The 17,841-nt window shown below is 39.8% G+C and overlaps 1 protein-coding gene across 4 annotated transcripts in view; it reads left to right on the forward strand.

Annotated features, from left to right (window-relative positions):
* The window catches only part of ANAPC1 (anaphase promoting complex subunit 1), a 74,091-nt gene that overhangs the window by 43,655 nt on the left and 12,595 nt on the right, over positions 1 to 17,841 (forward strand). For all 4 annotated transcript variants that reach the window (XM_079110641.1, XM_079110642.1, XM_079110644.1 and 1 more), the window contains 14 exons: positions 636 to 907; positions 2,247 to 2,481; positions 4,043 to 4,134; positions 5,283 to 5,417; positions 5,584 to 5,666; positions 6,844 to 6,922; positions 7,755 to 7,829; positions 10,725 to 10,801; positions 11,479 to 11,569; positions 11,692 to 11,745; positions 12,728 to 12,921; positions 14,605 to 14,691; positions 16,276 to 16,393; positions 17,511 to 17,588. In XM_079110641.1, coding sequence (XP_078966767.1) covers positions 636 to 907; positions 2,247 to 2,481; positions 4,043 to 4,134; positions 5,283 to 5,417; positions 5,584 to 5,666; positions 6,844 to 6,922; positions 7,755 to 7,829; positions 10,725 to 10,801; positions 11,479 to 11,569; positions 11,692 to 11,745; positions 12,728 to 12,921; positions 14,605 to 14,691; positions 16,276 to 16,393; positions 17,511 to 17,588 — 1,670 coding nt within the window. The remainder of the gene's footprint in view (positions 1 to 635; positions 908 to 2,246; positions 2,482 to 4,042; positions 4,135 to 5,282; positions 5,418 to 5,583; positions 5,667 to 6,843; positions 6,923 to 7,754; positions 7,830 to 10,724; positions 10,802 to 11,478; positions 11,570 to 11,691; positions 11,746 to 12,727; positions 12,922 to 14,604; positions 14,692 to 16,275; positions 16,394 to 17,510; positions 17,589 to 17,841) is intronic.

Below are 17,841 nucleotides of genomic sequence, written 5' to 3' on the forward strand. Positions count from 1 at the left end.
AGAATACTTCTTTGTAGTTGATTGGGTAACTCAAGTCTATCAACAGATGCTTTTTATGTAGCCTTCACAACTTGACATTTTTTTAACAATAACATATGATTAGACATCTGTCTACACATAGGGAGGGATTGGCACATACAAAGGAGAGAAAACAAGCAGATTCATAGTTTATCTCTTCTTAAAATCCAATTTTTCCTTAATGTCCAAAGAAAAATATGGGATGGAAAGTTTGAAATCAACATTAGTAACATCAGTCGCCTTTTGGGATTTGTTACTCATGAGGTTAAACTATGATGTGAATCCTTATTTTAATTTCCAATTATGCTCCCTGCTGTTTGAAAGATTTCAAAGCAGTGAGTATCCTAATAAGATCTGTATGAAGTTAAGTCAGTACCAGTTACTATCTTTTTGTGCATTTTAGCGAGACACATTGAGCAGTTAAGATTTTTCTACCTGGCACTATTTGACTCATGTGCCCATAGTTCATGTGCCCATAGAGCCTGCTATCATTCCAGGTGTTATGGGGCTAATTTAGGGTTTCAAAGCAGTGAAAGCAATCTTATTCTCAAAGATCTAATTTAACTATTTTCTTTTGTGAATTTTTATTCTTTCAATGTAAACTCCCCTTTGAACAGGGCGAGCTCCCCCTAGGAACACAACAGTGGACCTCAACAGTGGGAACATCGATGTGCCCCCTAACATGACAAGCTGGGCCAGCTTCCACAACGGCGTCGCTGCTGGCCTGAAGATAGCCCCAGCCTCCCAGATTGACTCTGCGTGGATCGTTTACAACAAGCCCAAGCATGCTGAGTTAGCCAATGAGTATGCCGGCTTCCTCATGGCGCTGGGTCTGAACGGGCACCTTACCAAGCTGGCCACTCTCAACATCCACGACTACTTGACCAAGGTGAGACTCATGCTCCAGGGCCTGGTGCTGCACCTCACCTTCCTGCTGCAGTAGTCTCTCCTTGCTCTGCTTGCCCTTCCTTCTTGTCCCCCTAAGTCCATCCACCTCTATCAGGCAGATTAATCTTTCTAAAGTGTAAACCAGTGTGTGTCATTCACTTGTCAGAACCACCTAACCATCTTCCATTGCCCTTAACGTGCTGCCAGGAACCTTTGTAATACTTCCTGCTTCTCCAACCACACTTGGATCTTCCTTTGTTGCTCGTCCTGCTCAACATGAGTGCCCCGCTTCCTGCCCCTTTTCCAGTAATTTGTGCTTATCCTTCAAGGCCCGTTCACATCATCTGTCCAGATGGCTTCCTGATAGTCCTCCAGCTCCTCTGGTCTTAAATGGGCTCCCTTGTACATACTCCTTAAGATACTTGGTACTTCTTACTTTTTGTTATAGTACTCTTTTTTTTTCATTGTTGTTCTTCTGTTCTTGTGGTACTTTGGGTCAAACCCAGGGCCTTGTGCATGTTAGCAAGTGCTCTACCTCTGAGTTGCACTCCAACCCTTTTATTACTCTTCTTTTTTTTTTTTGGTACCAGAGATTGAACCAGGGGCACTGAGCCACTGAGCCACATCCATAGCCCATTTTATATTTATTTATTTTTTTATTTTGAGACAGGGTCTTGTTAAGTTGCTTAGGACCTTGCTAAATTGCTGAGATTGGCTTTGAACTTGCATACCTCCTGCCTCAGCCTCCTGAGTTGCTAGGATTACAGGTGTGTGCCACCATCACCAGCTTTAATTACTTTTTTTTTAGTCGTAGTTGGACACAGTACCTCTATTTCAGTTACCTGTTTTTACGTGCTAAGGATTGAACGCAGTGCCCCGCACATGCTAGACAAGTGCTCTACCACTGAGCCACATCTGTAGCCCTGTAATTACTTCTCTTTTTATAATTTAAAAAAATTTGTCCTAATTAGTTATATACAACAGCAGAATGCATTTTGATTTATTGTACACGCATGGAGCACAATTTTTCACTTCTCTGGTTGTACATGGTATAGAGTCATACCATGTGTGCAATCGTACATGTACCTAGGGTAGTGATGTCAATCTCATTCCATCATCTTTCCCACTCTCTGTAATTACTTTTTAATAATGGACTAGTTGGTGTATTTTAGTTTAACACTTTTTCCCTCTATTGCACACTAGCTCTAAGAGAGGAAAGTCCATGTCTGTCACTGCCTATATCATAAAAGTTCTTACAGGAAGTGGCAGACAGTATTTCATTTAAAAACACACATTTGTTTGGGTAGTGAGTCTTAAGTTTCATTCTTTTTCCATCTTAGGGCCATGAAATGACAAGCATTGGACTGCTACTTGGTGTTTCTGCTGCAAAACTGGGCACCATGGATATGTCAATCACTCGGCTGCTCAGCATTCACATTCCTGCTCTCTTACCGCCAACGTCCACAGAGCTTGATGTTCCTCACAATGTCCAAGTGGCTGCAGTGGTTGGCATTGGCCTTGTATATCAAGGGACAGCTCACAGGCATACTGCTGAGGTCCTCTTGGCTGAAATAGGTATGGGATTAATAATGCTGAAATGTCATATGTATACATGTCCCACTCCACATGAACCCAAGTGAAGTCATAATAAAATTACAAAAATCAAGGTAAAACAGTAGTAGCTTTATGAGCTCAGAATCACTAACAGACTGAGAGTAATGTTTCCCAAGGCTAATGTTACTGTGCAGATTCTTAGATGGGTACTTACTTGGCAGCCTGTTAACTAAACTCCAATATGAGCTATCTCTGTTCCTAATCACATGTGAGTGTGATTTTATCCACTGTCTTTTCCGGGAAGTGTCTGGCAGTGGCCAGTACTTAAAATTCAGATTGATTGTTTTGGTCCTTAGTGTCACCATGTTTCTTCTGCTGGGCAGTAGCACTTGAAGTGGAGTGGAAGATGGAACCTGCGCATATCCTCCCACATGCTTTAAATCGTCTTAGATTACTGATGAAACCCAGTGCTGTGTGAATGCTGTATAAGTAGTTGTTACACATAGTGCCTAAGGAATAATGCCTGAAGAGGCTGCACATGGTCAGTAAGAGAGAGAACCAAATAATGGAAGCACGCTTCATTCCTGTGTCCGTGATGCCTGCTGAGATTCTAGACCAAAGTCAGCCATATGACTAGGTCTGCTAGAGGCTGTTTCTGAGGATGTTTCAGAGGATTAGCATTGTAGGGCAGGGAAGATGGGACTGATAATTGGGTCTAGTGTAATGATGAAAGAAATTGTTCACAAAACTGAAATGTCCCTGTTACTAAAATATATAATAGCATAAGTTGTTAATCTGAAAAATGTTTACTCAGGAGGGTATCCAACAGTGGTTGGTCAAAGCTTATTCATCTCCATGGTAATTCAACATACTTTGATATCTCATAGTGATAGCTGATGATGTCATTGCATGGTCTCACCACCACGGTGTGCCTCTCTCATATTGTGTGTAGATTTGATTTATATGTGTATGTTCTTTTATGCATTGCCACCAGAATGTACATATGCCTATTCTGTCTTTTGAAAATAGATCATTGTCATAAATTTTTTTAAAAATTAATTTATATTGTGTCACATCTCCTTGAGTCTTGTAAAGTGCCTAATCATTTCTGTCTTCAGGACTTTTTAGGTTGTTTCTAATTCTTTGCTATTATGTGTAAATATTATGCTAAACTTTATATAATTTTTTTCTTTTTTAATTGCATTTTCCCTCCAGGGGATTAAATTCTAGACATGTGAACTCTTTTTGGAGGGAGGGTTTTTTTTATACATAATACATTTTGTTTTCCAGAAGGATAGACTTAGAATTATGGAGTGCTTTTTAAAAGTGTGAATTTTGTATCCAGCCAAACTTTTAGGATCAACACAGAAATTTTACCATAGTAGGGATCAGTAAATTCAAAATAAGTATCTGAGAACATATCCAGAGACAGTGTAGACATCATTTGTGATGGCCTCACAACTTTCTGGGAGAGTCATAATGAACCCGTTTCTCTTAGGCAACTTGAAAGTCAACTCTATAAAATTTGTAAGAGTTGGAGTCTTAAGAAGCTGACTTGAACCAGGTTGCTCTCTTCCTGCAGGGCGGCCCCCTGGTCCTGAGATGGAGTACTGCACTGATCGAGAGTCATACTCTTTAGCTGCTGGCCTGGCCCTGGGCATGGTTTGCTTGGGGGTAAGCTGCATCTGTACCTTTCCATGCTCCACTTCGGACATCTGCATGTCGAGAGGAATGACTGGACTCTAAACTCAGAATGCCACTCTGCCCTCTGATTCTCAGCCTGCCCTTTTGGTTATTTTTCTGAGTACAACATTTGCAAATGGAGAGAAATTGTAACAAAGAGTGGAACTTGAAGATGTCTTCCCCCTGGCTTAGATGATAGGTGTTTATGAGAGAACTAAGGGAAAGAGGTTTCTTGAAAAACGTTCAAGACATAAGGTGGAGAAGCGACAGCCCACTCTGATAGAAAACAGAAAGTATATGACAGGGAGCCCTCGGAGTCTGCCGAAGGTGCTAGCTAGAAGTAAATCCTGGCCTCTTGCCCTTGTGATGTTCACCTTGTATCCCAGAATGCTGCCATAGTCGCATTTGCTTGTGACACTTGCAATATCAGGTGGGCCCATCTTTAATTTCATCCCAGAGATGTGCACAAAATGACCACAGATATTTCATCTAGTGATTGTTTCACATGGATTATAGTCCCCTGAGGAGCCACCAGTACAGTGTATGGTCACACGAAATGGCATAAAGAAAGTTTCTTCTTATGTGTGTTTGACCATCTGTTAAGCATTTGAGCTGAAGAAGCAGATAGTACCATAGAAAAGCGTCATTCCGGGAATCGGGCCTGCATCCTGGTCCTGACAAGTCAGTGAGGTCATTTGACTCCTGTTGTCTGTAGATAGTTACTGCCTGTGAACCGTTGGGCAGAACTGCCTTGTTTTATCTTACATCTCATCCTGCATGTAATAGCTAGTTGACCTTGGGCTTCATCCCGCTGTACCTCATTCTCCTCATCTATAAAATGGGACTCTTTAGTAGTAGCTATTGGCTAGTATTGTTGAATTAAGTGTTAATTCATGTTAAACATGCCTAGAAATGTGCCTGACACTGAGCAAGTTACTGATTACCAACTTGAGTATACACATTTTATAATTTTTATGAGAATTAATAGTTTTATTATCTTCTGAGTAATGTTTATTTAATTGGAAAGAAAAATCAAAATACCCTGCTTTGAAGTCATTTCGGCCCTTCATCTGTTGTGGGTGTGTGTTGCAGGTTTTCTCCTGTGAGCTCTCCTTCATGCCTCCTGTTTTGTTTTCTAGCATGGCAGTAATCTGATAGGCATGTCTGATCTCAATGTGCCCGAGCAGCTGTACCAGTACATGGTTGGAGGTCATAGGCGCTTTCAAGCAGGAGTGCACAGGGAGAAACATAAATCTCCAAGCTACCAGATTAAAGTAAGTTCAAAGGCAGTAACAGATCAGGCTGCCAGAACCTAAGAAGTTCATTTGATAATAGTAGTTTTCATACCAACAGTTGTAGATATGCTAATTTTAAGTGTTGACTAGCATTCAGAAGCATAATAGTTCAAACTCTTAACCTTTATGACTCTTCTGTCAACAGGAAGGAGATACCATAAATGTTGATGTGACTTGTCCAGGTGCTACTCTTGCTTTGGCTATGATCTACTTAAAAACCAATAACAGGTATTTGTACCCTTGCTCACCCTTGCCATGATAGCATGACTTCCTTTCTGACCTCAGTAATCAATTATCTTAGGTGTTAATTTTCCTTCTGCTAATGGAACCTGATTTTCATTCTCTTAAATTCTATAAGTTATATAGATTTTATCAAGAAATACATTTTGTTACCTTAATGGTATTTGATAGTACACAGTTGTCTCTCAGTATCTGCAGGGGGATGGTTCCAGGACCCCCACAGATGCTAAAATCCATACTTGCTCAAGTTTCTTATATAAAATGGCATATTATTTTCATATAACCTTACACATGTCCTCCTGTATAATTTTAATCATCTCTAAATTACTTAGAGTATATAACGTGTGCATGATATACCATATTGTTTAGGAAATAATCGCAGGAACAAAAGACTTAATGTTCAGTGCAGATGCAGGCCTTTTCCCTCAAGTATTTTCAGTTGGATGCAGAACCCAAGGATATAGAGGGCTGATTGTAACTGTCAATTTCTGTTCTTTTCTGTTTGAAGTTAATGTCACTGACATTCAAATAGTGTCCAAGGTTCTTTTCATCACGTTTGCATATCATTTGTGAGGATTGATTAAGCCAGAAATACTTAGTATTGTTTGTTCTTGGTTACCATTTTTAAAAATGATTCTGCTCAGCTCTGAAGCTTTGCTGATGATCAGACCGCTTGCCTTTCCGTCCCCTCTAGTTGCTGACACTTGAAAGTAGACCTTTGACATTTATTCTAACATTTTGCATAGGAGAGTAGTTTAGTTGAGTAGGAGACATATTATATGATGGTGTAAGTCTTTTCATTTAAAAAATACTCAAGATGCACAAAACTTTTCAGTGTTTTAAATCCCTCCCTTTGGAAAGAGGGTGAGTGTGGAGAACTAACAGAGTGATCAAAAATACTCGTTCATCTGCTGCTTAGATGAGTGTGTGTGTCATTGCCTCTTGAGGTGGAAACACTTCAGTGAACAAAACAAAACTAAACATGTCTGCCCTTGTGGAGTGTTGTAAGATGCAGCACATACATGATCAATATATCGTTAGAGAGTGGAAATGTTACAGGAATAAAAGATCAGGGCGGAATGGAAAGAAGCATTTTCAAGTGTTAGGATGCTTGGTTCCCTTGCTGTCTACCTGAGTGTCACCCCACTGGTGCCTCCACCAACAGATCCATCGCAGACTGGCTCCGAGCTCCTGATACCATGTATTTGCTGGACTTTGTGAAACCAGAATTTCTCTTACTTAGGGTATGTGCATTTTCATTTCTGTTGACATGAGGGGAGTTTACGTGGGGTTTTCAGGCTTAGTATGCAGGCTTAAATGCCTTGACAAGAGTGTCTTTTACTTTTAATTCATCACGTATATCTGGCAAAGTTTTTTGAAATATCCTAAATATAGCTTCACTAATCAGAGGAAAGGCAACCACGTTGATAATGCTTGATGTGACAGTTCTTTTATTAATAATAATAATTATTATTACTATCCAAAACTTCCTTTAAAAAGCAAGTAGCTAGAACTTTATTAACTTCCATATTTTACATTTTTTGATTATTATTAAGGATGTAATAATATTGTTAAGGTTATAATGACAGTAACAGTTGCCTAAAATTTTTCCTTTTTTAAAATTTTTTTTATAGTCATAGGTGGATACAATACCTTTATTTAATTTTTTTATGTAGTGCTGAGACTCAAATCCAGGGCCTCACATGAGCTAGTTGGGCGCTCTAGCACTGAGCCACAACCCCAGCTCCTCCTGTGTCTTTTTTTTAATGTTTAAACTTACCCTGTGAAATCTTTTGAATTATGGTGTGAAGGCAGAGCTATGTATGATTCCTCCCTTTTGTGATTTTTCTTTTATACAGCAATTAAAAATCTTTTCCAACTCCTCTAAACATTGATGATGACCAGTGCAATTTAGTTTTTCTTTAAGATCTAAATATTTTAATACTATATGCTTATTTTTCAAAGTTGTCATAACTAGAAACTGATACTTAAATAGTTCTATTTACTATTATTACTGTTACAAAATCTGTGAACTTTGCCTGCTCTAATTAATTTTATCTGTAATGCATTTTTAAGACTCTTGCTCGATGCCTGATTTTGTGGGATGATATTTTACCAAATTCCAAGTGGGTTGACAGCAATGTTCCCCAAGTAAGTACTTCAGTAAATATTAAATCTTTAATAGCACAAAATTAGTATTTCTTGTGGTATTTTCCAAAATCCTATAGAATAATTTTTCTTATGAAGGCAATATTGATCACTGGGGTATCCAGTTAAGACAGAAGAACTTTCATTGTAAAAGTGTGTACGGACTACAGACCTCAACCTTCTCTTTTGACCCTAGACCCCTAAAAATTATAGTTCTTAAAAAATTAAATATCCCAAAGTACTCTAGAAAAGAATTTTGAAATTTTAATTCTAATCACACATTTATCTGAGATACTATTTTAATTAGTAACAATTTTAGATCATTTATAGTTTTTGAATTTTATAGCATGTTTATTGAATAAACCTTGTTTATTAGTTGAAAATAAAGAGGCCCTTTTGTAAAAACTCAGAATCAGATATTGTAACTGTTTCCTTTAGTCAGCTGTCCATTTCTAGTGGTCTCTCAGTTCATTTGTATTTTGAAACAAATCTAATTATCCTTGATAATACTAGATTGTCTGTTTCTCTTAATATTTTCATAAGAAAAATCTCAGAATAAAGGTTGAAAAACTTCATATGAACATCCATATTGCCAATAGATTCAACAATTAATGTTTTACTATGTAAACTTAAGGTCTCTAATCCATCACTTAATAATTTATTCCTTTATCTAATCTGTTATTTTTGGATGAATTTCAAGGTTGCAGATAGTAACAAACTTCTCCCAAATAATTCAGTATGCATATCCTACCGCACACACACACACACACTCTCACTCCTAATTAAAAGAGTCAGTCTTTTTTTTTTTTTTTCTTACAAGACAACGTTTGTATACTGTAAGGAGCCCAAATCTTAAGTGTACTGTTTGGTAAGATTTGACAAATGCATATACCTGTGGAAACAAACCTGTCTCTTGTGCCCCATCCCTGAGCCTGTAGGTTTACCCCACTCTCAACAATCCGCATTCTGCTCTTTTCTCCAAAATATATTATTTTTACTGATTCAGAAGTTTACATTAGTGCAGTCAAGTATAGCTGCTTCACTCAGCATGATTTTGAGGTATTGGTTAGTGTATTAGTAGTTCCCCTTTTATTATTAAGCAGTGTTCCATGGATGACTGTTTCTTTCTCCATTTTCATTGGTGGGACACTTGAGCAGGTTCCAGGTTTTGACTCTTGTGCCTCAGACTTCCATGAACATTTGTAGCAACTAGTGCACAGCAACTGAAGTTCACTACGTCACTGTTGCCGGGAAGGCCAGGCTGGTCTAGTCACCCAGCTGGTAGGGGCTGGGGTAAGACTGCAGCATGACTGGTAGGACTTTAGAGCTTTGGATTTGTGCACTAGACCTTCTACAGGACTCGAGTAGGTGGTGTGGTCTTGTTTAATGCACACCTCTAGGTTCATAACTCTTTAAGTGATCACATATTTCCTTGTAACCACTCCTATTTTGGTTTTTTTGTTTTTAATTTTGGGGGCCATATGACAAAGGACCAGATTTAAGACTCCCCCCGCCCCCAGTTATTTTCAACTCTGTTCCTTAATGATGCTTCAGTGTGATGTTGTGACCAAGGGTGGTACAGATTAATAATAGTAATAACTATAGCTAACACTTACAATGGACTTACTCTGTGCCTATTAATTTTAAGAGTTTTCAGTGGATCTAGTCGTCTGATTCTCATAGACAGGTGGGACAATCTGTTATGCTTATTTATAGATGAGGCACAGAGCCATCAAGAAACTTGCCTTTGCCCTCCGAGCTTGTAGGTGGCTCTGCTGGAATTCAGAGCCAGGCCTTCCGGCTCCATTGTACGTGTAGTTTTGAAGACTCAGAGGAGCCTTAGAAATGCCTGCTGTCAAGTAGCACTTTCCCATCCCCACGTGATGCTGAGGGCAGATGCTTCCGCATATATGAATGTCGTGATGAGGTCATGCATGTGTGTACAAGTAATCCGCTTCAGAGTCATGTAGTTCTTCAGTCACTCAGTTTCTGAGTACATAGCATTCAAAATCTAAATTAAAGCACATAAAGGAAGGGAGGGAAAGGGAAGTTTCGAGTCACCAGCTCCTACGGTACAGCCAGCATGACTGCTCGTCTCACTGGGATTGTCAAGGAAAAGAGGCACATCATGTTTTCAGTTTGTGATACTCAGTACATGAGAAGACTTTCCTTAGTGACTTGTGAATATTATTGCTTTCTTAGAGAAAGTGTCCTCAAATGTTATTCTCCTGAACAGTCTTCTAAATAGAATTAAAAGGATAAATCTAAAGTTTCACTTTTGTTCTGTGTACTTTCATGCATTTAGAGAATATGTAGCCTTTTTTATTTGTATTTTTTCAGAGTAAAAGATCAAATCTGTTCTTGGCTGTTACAGGCAGATATTCTGTCTACTGTTATTGATTAGTTATTCACTCCCTCTACTAAAAGGAAAGGGGTGTCTGAACACGTTGACAGTGTGGGTTAGCTCTGGTAATGAACCTGGGGACTCTCTTCACCTCTGGCAGGTGCCTTAGTACCAGAACACCCATGAAGAAGTGTGTCAAAGGGAGTTCCTCGGGGGCCCTTTTCCTGTCCCCACTGCCCCTCAACCCTGCCCTGTTCTACGCATCGCCTTTGTATTTTGATTGTGTGAAATGTTGTTTTTACTGTGTGGATTCAGAATATACTTGTCTTCTTGCTTATATTTGTTTGGTCTTATTCGGTTCTTATTTTTATTGCATAGATTTGAAATTGGATGGTGTTTAATGTAATTAAAATATGGACCTTTGAATGAAATGGTTCGGTGAAGCTTGTTCTATGTAAATACAGTCATGAAGAGCAGTACAGTCGTCTTCAAATTATTAAATATTTGTAACTAATACAGTGATGTTCACGAACACTTGCTTTCTGTCTTGACAGATTATAAGAGAAAATAGTATCTCTTTGAGTGAAATTGAATTGCCTTGTTCAGAGGATTTAAATTTGGAAACTTTGTCGTAAGTAATGTATAATACGAATTAACTATCTTAGCATCTGTCAAATAAATAAGCAGAAATGCCCTAAATAGTAGTACTGTTGTCTCCGATAGTCTTTGCTTATCGAATGTTTGTAAGGTTGATTTATTTATTTATTTTTTTAACTCACTGAATGTAGAGCTCTTTTGGGGGGGTGGTGTGGGTACTGAGTATTTGAACCCAGGGGTACTTAACCACTGAGTCACATCCCCAGCCTTTTTAAATTTTGAGACAGGGTCTTCCTAACTTGCTAAGGCTGGCTTTGAACTCATGGTCTTTCTGCCTCAGCTTCCCAAACTGCTGGGATAACAGGTGAGCCCCACTGTGCCCCACTCTGAATGTAGAGCTCTTATCCCTCAGGAAATAAGACTGGAGATTTAACTTGTACCTGCCCTTCTTTGGTCCTTTCCATTTAAATTGGCAGTGATTTTTAAAAATTCTTTTTTTGCAGCTTGTGAAACAGTAGGCAAGAGGGAGAGGCTGCATCTGTAGGGCTTACGTGGCGCCTCTGCTGGAACACTGCGCAGACCTGTGGGTGGTCGAGGCACACTTGAGCGTTCCCAGAGGATGCAAGCTAGTGTAGACTACAGCATGTTGGTGACTTTTATCCCAAGATCGTAGATGTGGAGAGTGACAGCTTAACTTCTGGTTGTTTTCAGGCAGGCGCACGTCTACATAATTGCAGGAGCCTGTTTGTCTTTGGGTTTCCGATTTGCTGGCTCAGAAAACTTATCAGCATTCAACTGTTTGGTAAGTAGAAGCTTGGTTTCGTCTGTTTCTCTCCCTCTCCCTCCTTTCCTCCCTCCCCCCACCCCCCCATCAAAGCCTTAAATTGTTTCTTCTAACTTTGAATTTTTATTTTGTTTTTACAGCATAAATTTGCAAAAGATTTTATGACTTATTTGTCTGCACCTAATGCTTCCGTAGTAAGTCTTTTTATGATTTTTCTTGGGAATAAAATAAAATTCGGAGAAAATTCCCTGATAATCCAAATACGTGTCATCAGATACCTCTGCTGTTTGAATTAGAAATGGAGAGTTTGAGGCCTTGGGACATTGTTTTATTTTTGTTCTGGGATATTAATCAGGTGAAAATATGATCACCCTTGAAGGGTGCACAGGAGTCTGTGATGAGAGAATAGAAAAGAAAGGCCCTGGCACTTGTGGACAGTCATTCTTCATGTTCTGTCTCGGCACCGAATGGGAGTGACTTTTTTAAAAAGGTCAGCACTTGGTAGATTCAGTTGCTCTTAGATCATTACTGCTTTAATGACAAGAAGACAGTTAGATTTTATTTCTTGGTAAAACAGACTTGGGCAGTATTACTTATGCTACAGAAAAACTGGAAGTATCAGAAGTCCCCAAATGAGTTAAATCAGGTTGATTATGGCATGTTCATACATTCTTCCACATTAGAGCTATCAAAATCATGTGGTGGGCTGGGGAGATAGCTCAGCTGGTAGAGTGCTTGACTCGCAAGCACTAGGCCGTGAGTTCGATCCCCAGTACCGCAAAAAAAAAAAAGAAGAAAAAAATCATGTGGTACAAAGTTTTTTGTGTGTGAGGGCTATAATAGCTTATTAAAAAGATTAAAAATATTGTTTATAATAATATCTCAAGTTCATTGAAAAAATACATATGCAGGAAAAATATGGAGAAAAATGAATTCAAAATGTCAGTGCTAGTTCTCATTGGTTGGTGGGATTCCCAGTGATTATTATTTCCTTGGCACTTCAGTTTTTTTAATGTTCTGCATTGAACATGCATTTCTTAATCAGGGGAAAAACTTGTTCTTTAAAGTATTTCTTTAAAGTTACAAACACTGATAGTCTTCCAGTGACGGTGCGCTCAGTGCTGGTGATAGTAATGTAATGGCAGCTATAGCAATGTCACCCTCTCGTGTCACCAGACAGGCCCCTATAACCTGGAGACCTGCCTGAGCGTGGTGCTGCTGTCCCTCTCCATGGTGATGGCTGGCTCGGGGAACCTCAAGGTGCTGCAGCTTTGTCGCTTCTTGCACATGAAGACAGGTGGCGAGATGAACTACGGCTTTCACTTAGCCCACCACATGGCTCTTGGACTTCTTTTTTTGGGCGGAGGAAGGTAAATGAATGTATGTTTTTTTTCCTTAATTGAAAGATTTCATGAGTACAATCTATAAAGCTGACTTGAATTTTCCTCTTCAGTTTTCTTCTTCAAAAGTATGGTTTTCTGTTCTTGGCTCTTTGCATTTTCATATATAAACATTGGAATTTGTCATGTTCTGTGCTAGATGATCTGATCACATAGTGATTGGAGTTCACTGATTATATACATCACTCTGAGGGCAACTGGACTGTGAATGTTTGCATGCCTTCACCTAGTGACTCTAGCTCCTGTGACTGGCCAGCTGGTAGTCCCTACAAGGCACTGAGTTCATTTCCCCTTAGAGACTGACCATTGACTCACCTGTCCAGAAGTATAAGCATTAAAGATTACCAGGAAGGTGTGGAAGTTTTCTTAAAAAGTTTTATGTAATTGACTTTTTTTAATTGTTTAGAATTAAGAACAGTTAAAGAAATGTTACAGTGAAAACTCTTCTGTTTATGATTTTTGAAAAAAATTGTTTGCTTTCACAGTAAGCCTCTGCTTTATCTTGTGCTCTTAGTTTCTGCCCTCATCCACGTGATCTGACGGCTGTCTCGGTTTTCATATCGAGTAGGTCTACCTACTCTGCCACTGCCTTTCTAGTGATTTTGGTGTTTAAATGAGTACTTATGTTCCTTAACAGTATTTAACATTATAGCATAGCCTGCACCATTGTGTTTAATCTCTAAGTTTTTAACATTAATAGCTCAACATTCATCTTTGAATTTTAGTTTATCAAAATGATGCAGAGAAAATAGCCTGTTCTCTGCGTGTGTGAAAACAGATATATTTCTTTTCTTAAATTTGAAGTCTCTTCTTCATTCATTAACTGTGAGTATGTATGTTGAATGCTAAGTTCTTATTTGATACTTCAATAATCTAAAAAGGCAGAGTTTTATGTGATGTTTTACACCATCATTATTTCAAATATTTGTAAGAAAAACCTGTGACTTTAATTTGCCTACTTACTATATTAAATTTGAGCAATAAATAGTACAATAAACCAAGGAACGTTTCAAAAGATCCTCTACTAAGAGAATGTGCCTTAGTTGTAGATGGACACAATGCCTTTATTTTATTGTTTCATTTCTACGTGGTGCTGAGGATGGAACCCAGTGCCTCATACGTGCTAAGGCATGCACTCTACCACTGAGTTACAGCCCCAGGCAACTTTCATTAACTTTTTGATGCTAACTTCTGCCTTTTTCATTTAGTGTGTCTTTCTGAAGGAATATTTATACTTTACAGAAACAAAAAAACATGTTTAAGTACCCAGTAAAAAGCCCTGTTTTTTTTTTAAAACCAGGAACTGGAAGAAGAAGGTGGAATACTTTATACATGACTTTGAATATATATAATTTCTAGGATTGCTTCCTGGTCCTCGCTGCTAAGCTACTGTAGGTTAAAACCTTGCTTATTAATTCAGGAGTTGGATCTGAACATTTGTGGAATGTTGCTTTTGCTTCAGGTACTATGTGACCTTGAAATGGTTTGAGGACTGACTAAAAAGTGAAACATTTATATATGGACACACCTATATTTTTCAAGGCTCCTTCCCCATGCGCTTTGTCACAGTGCCCTGGTTTCCTGATTTTCAACAGTGCCTTTGAAGTATGTGCATGAAAATGAGTAACTGCCCCTGTGGGATTTGCTCTGCAGGTACTCTTTGAGCACCTCAAACTCCTCCATTGCTGCGCTTCTCTGTGCCCTTTACCCACACTTCCCAGCGCACAGCACCGACAACCGGTGAGTCTAGTGATTCCTTTTTCCATGTGATGTTCCTTTAGCTCTGTAAGGGATAATTTGGTTGTATTTGGTTTCATGAAGCTATTTCCAGGTTAGCATTGTTCTGTTCTTACACTTTGCCAATTATCTCTATGGCAAAATCTTTAAAGAAGTTTTCTTTAGAGTGTTATACCAGAAGTCTTTCAAGTGTAGGACGCTGAATGGCTGACCAGTCTGCACCCTTCTCAAACCCATAAAACTGCTCAGAACCTGTAAATAAACCAAGCAAAGTGATCGTTAAGGACAAATTCATTGAGTAAAGGATAATAGTCAAGGGAAGCGCAAGAAAATACCTTTTCTGCTGTAACAATTTAATTCTAAGAAGCAATCAAATGATTCAAAAGCTTTGCATTTTATAGCTCCAAGAATAATCAACACTTTATTTTTCCCATAAGTTTCCAGTTAGCAGGTATCTTGTGTATGGGGAAGGAAGAAAATGGCTTCTTAGAAGTGACATCTCAGATAACTACTCTGCTTGACTGGGAGCACCCCTGTCTTGCCTGGAGAAAGGACAGGAGCACTCATCCTGTGTGGAGAGGGGTCGGAAGCACTCGCCGTAGTCACCTAAGCCATCATTTTAAGCTAGAGTGTGACATATGACCAACCATAGAAGAAAGGTGACTGTTTTAGGAAAATGACCTGACCTGAGATCCCAGCTCATGATAGGCTAACCCAAGACTATTGTGGTGTTCATACAGCTCTTGATTGAATCCTCTGCCTGTCATTTAGGAAAGATTTTTTTTGAATTGCTGAAGTCAGTTACTAGGTAGTGTAGTGTTAGTTGGATTAGCTATTTTAAAAAAAGAAAATTGTGAAAAGCATCAAGAATCTTTATGTAATTTATTAACATTTATCTTTTACCTTTATTGATTTTATTTTTAGTGGATATATAGGAGTGGGTAGATTTGGGTAGGAAGAGAGAGGCTATTTATAATTTTTAAAATCTTGAAGTCTCATTTTATCCCTCTTTTGTGGGATCTGTAAATATAAAAACTGAGCATGTACATTAAAAAAATACAAATTTTAAAGTTCAAACATTTTTTTTTTAAAATACTCAAAAGTACACACACACACACACACACACACACACACACACACACACACAGCCATTATCAAACCCACTGGTGTTTGCTATACTGCATTTTTCAAGGGTGTGTGTGTAGAAGGGCTTTGCACTCTGAGGAAACACACAGCCTCCCCACCTGCTTCCCTACCAGCCCTTAAAAGGAGAATGAGAAAAGACCTGGAAGTGAACCCCAGAGAAGGTGATGGAGGTACCTGTCAAGCAGAGAGTGATATTTGGGAGGGATGGATTTATCAGTATTCATCAGTGAATACTTTCCTGTAAAATGTCACTGGTTATTCAGGGAAAGAAATCTTGGGTCAGAGAACATGTAATGTTTTTAAAAGAGTCTTTCTCTGTGACTTTTTCACTGAACTTGTCATCATCTGTCAAGACTGCTCTTTCCTCGAAGGTCTGCTGCAGCTCTGTCCTCGGTGGCTCGCAGGCTCCACCATCTTGGGCATCCCCTATTCTCTGTGCAGGTATCACCTCCAGGCTCTGCGGCACCTCTACGTGTTGGCTGCAGAACCCAGGCTCCTGGTGCCTGTGGACGTCGACATGAACACGCCCTGCTACGCCCTCATAGAGGTCACCTACAAGGTAACGCTTGTCACTCATCCATCCTAGCTGGTCAGAATGGTTCGGAAGTGTTGTCTAGTACAAAGTGACAGTAGTGAGTTGAACTCTCATGAAAGTTGAAGGTTCCCGTGCTGGCTGCAGTGGTGCACGCCTGTTATCTCAGCTACTTGGAGACTTGGTGGGAGGATCACAAATTCAAGGCCAGCTGTGGCAACTTAGTGAGATCCTGTCTCAAAATGAAAAGGGCTGGGGGTGTAGCTCAGTCGTAGAGTACTCATGCACAAAGCCCTTGATTCAGTCCTATGCTAATATTCCCTGCCCCCAGCCCAATTTAAGCTTCCTGATGTACATTCTTCTAACACCTGAACATTCATTTATAGTCCCTGAGGGTACTTTTTCAGGAATCATCAGCTGTCTTTTGTCCTTGGAACTCAGTTTAAAAATGTTCCTGGTAACTTTACATGGCTAATAGTTGTGTCTGAAAAAACTAGTTGTGTTAGAATTATTCTTAGATTTGTTGACTGAGCACTTGAAAACCCAAAATTGTATATTTGATGAGTGATCTTTTATTTCGATGCACAAATAAATTGCAAGTCACATATCCTTCCTTCAGCAAATTATTAAGTTCCTTCTGTTGTCAAAACTGCTAACCTGTGGGGTGCAAAGCCAGGTGACATTCTCATATTTCTTAAGGAACGTCTATGCCTTGATGAGCCAGGCAGGGGTGCAGAGAGAATGGGGTGTGGTCATGGGAGGATCCATGGTGTGCCAGAGGTGAAGCACCCTCGTCCAGCTCAGGTTTGGGGCCTCTGTCACCATGGACTCTGTTGGGGCTAGAATTTGCCAGCAGAATGAGACTTTTCTTCAGCATAGGGGACAACATGTGCATAAACCCAGAGGTTGTGGCAGTGTGTCCCATCATGCTGCTGACTGTGAAGGACAGGGCTTGATGTCATGGGAGGTAACACAGGCCCTGTAGAGCAGCCTAGACTCACCCTGTAAGATTTGGTGTCAGAGAGGATTTTAGGCCACTTAGCAGTCTCTGTATAGTCTGCAGGGAGGGGTGGGGTGGGGTGGGCGTTTCCTCTGCCCTCTCCACTGACCCTGTGCACCGTGCTGTATTTCTGCCTCTGTAAAGGGCACTCAGTGGTATGAGCAAACCAAAGAAGAATTGATGGCTCCGACCCTTCTTCCAGAGCTCCACCTTTTGAAGCAGGTAAGTTGGGTGTGACTTAGGGAGGTGGGATCAAGGGTAGATTCAGAAGGGTTGTAGCATTGATGGTGACTAGACCCAAGCTCCTGCCCGCCTCATGTTTTGTACAGAGCAGGACCACAGTGGCAGGAGGAGGGGTCCTGAGGAACAGAGGTCTTGTCTCGGAGGCTTTCCTGAGAGACTGGGTGCCCTCAAAAGGGGGCCGCCTGCCTTGTTGTCAGGAAATGGATCTTGTTGGCCTCCCGGCTGTCTCCTC

The sequence above is a fragment of the Sciurus vulgaris genome (genome assembly GCF_902686455.1).
Source record: "Sciurus vulgaris genome assembly, chromosome: 14".
Taxonomy (NCBI): domain Eukaryota; kingdom Metazoa; phylum Chordata; class Mammalia; order Rodentia; family Sciuridae; genus Sciurus; species Sciurus vulgaris.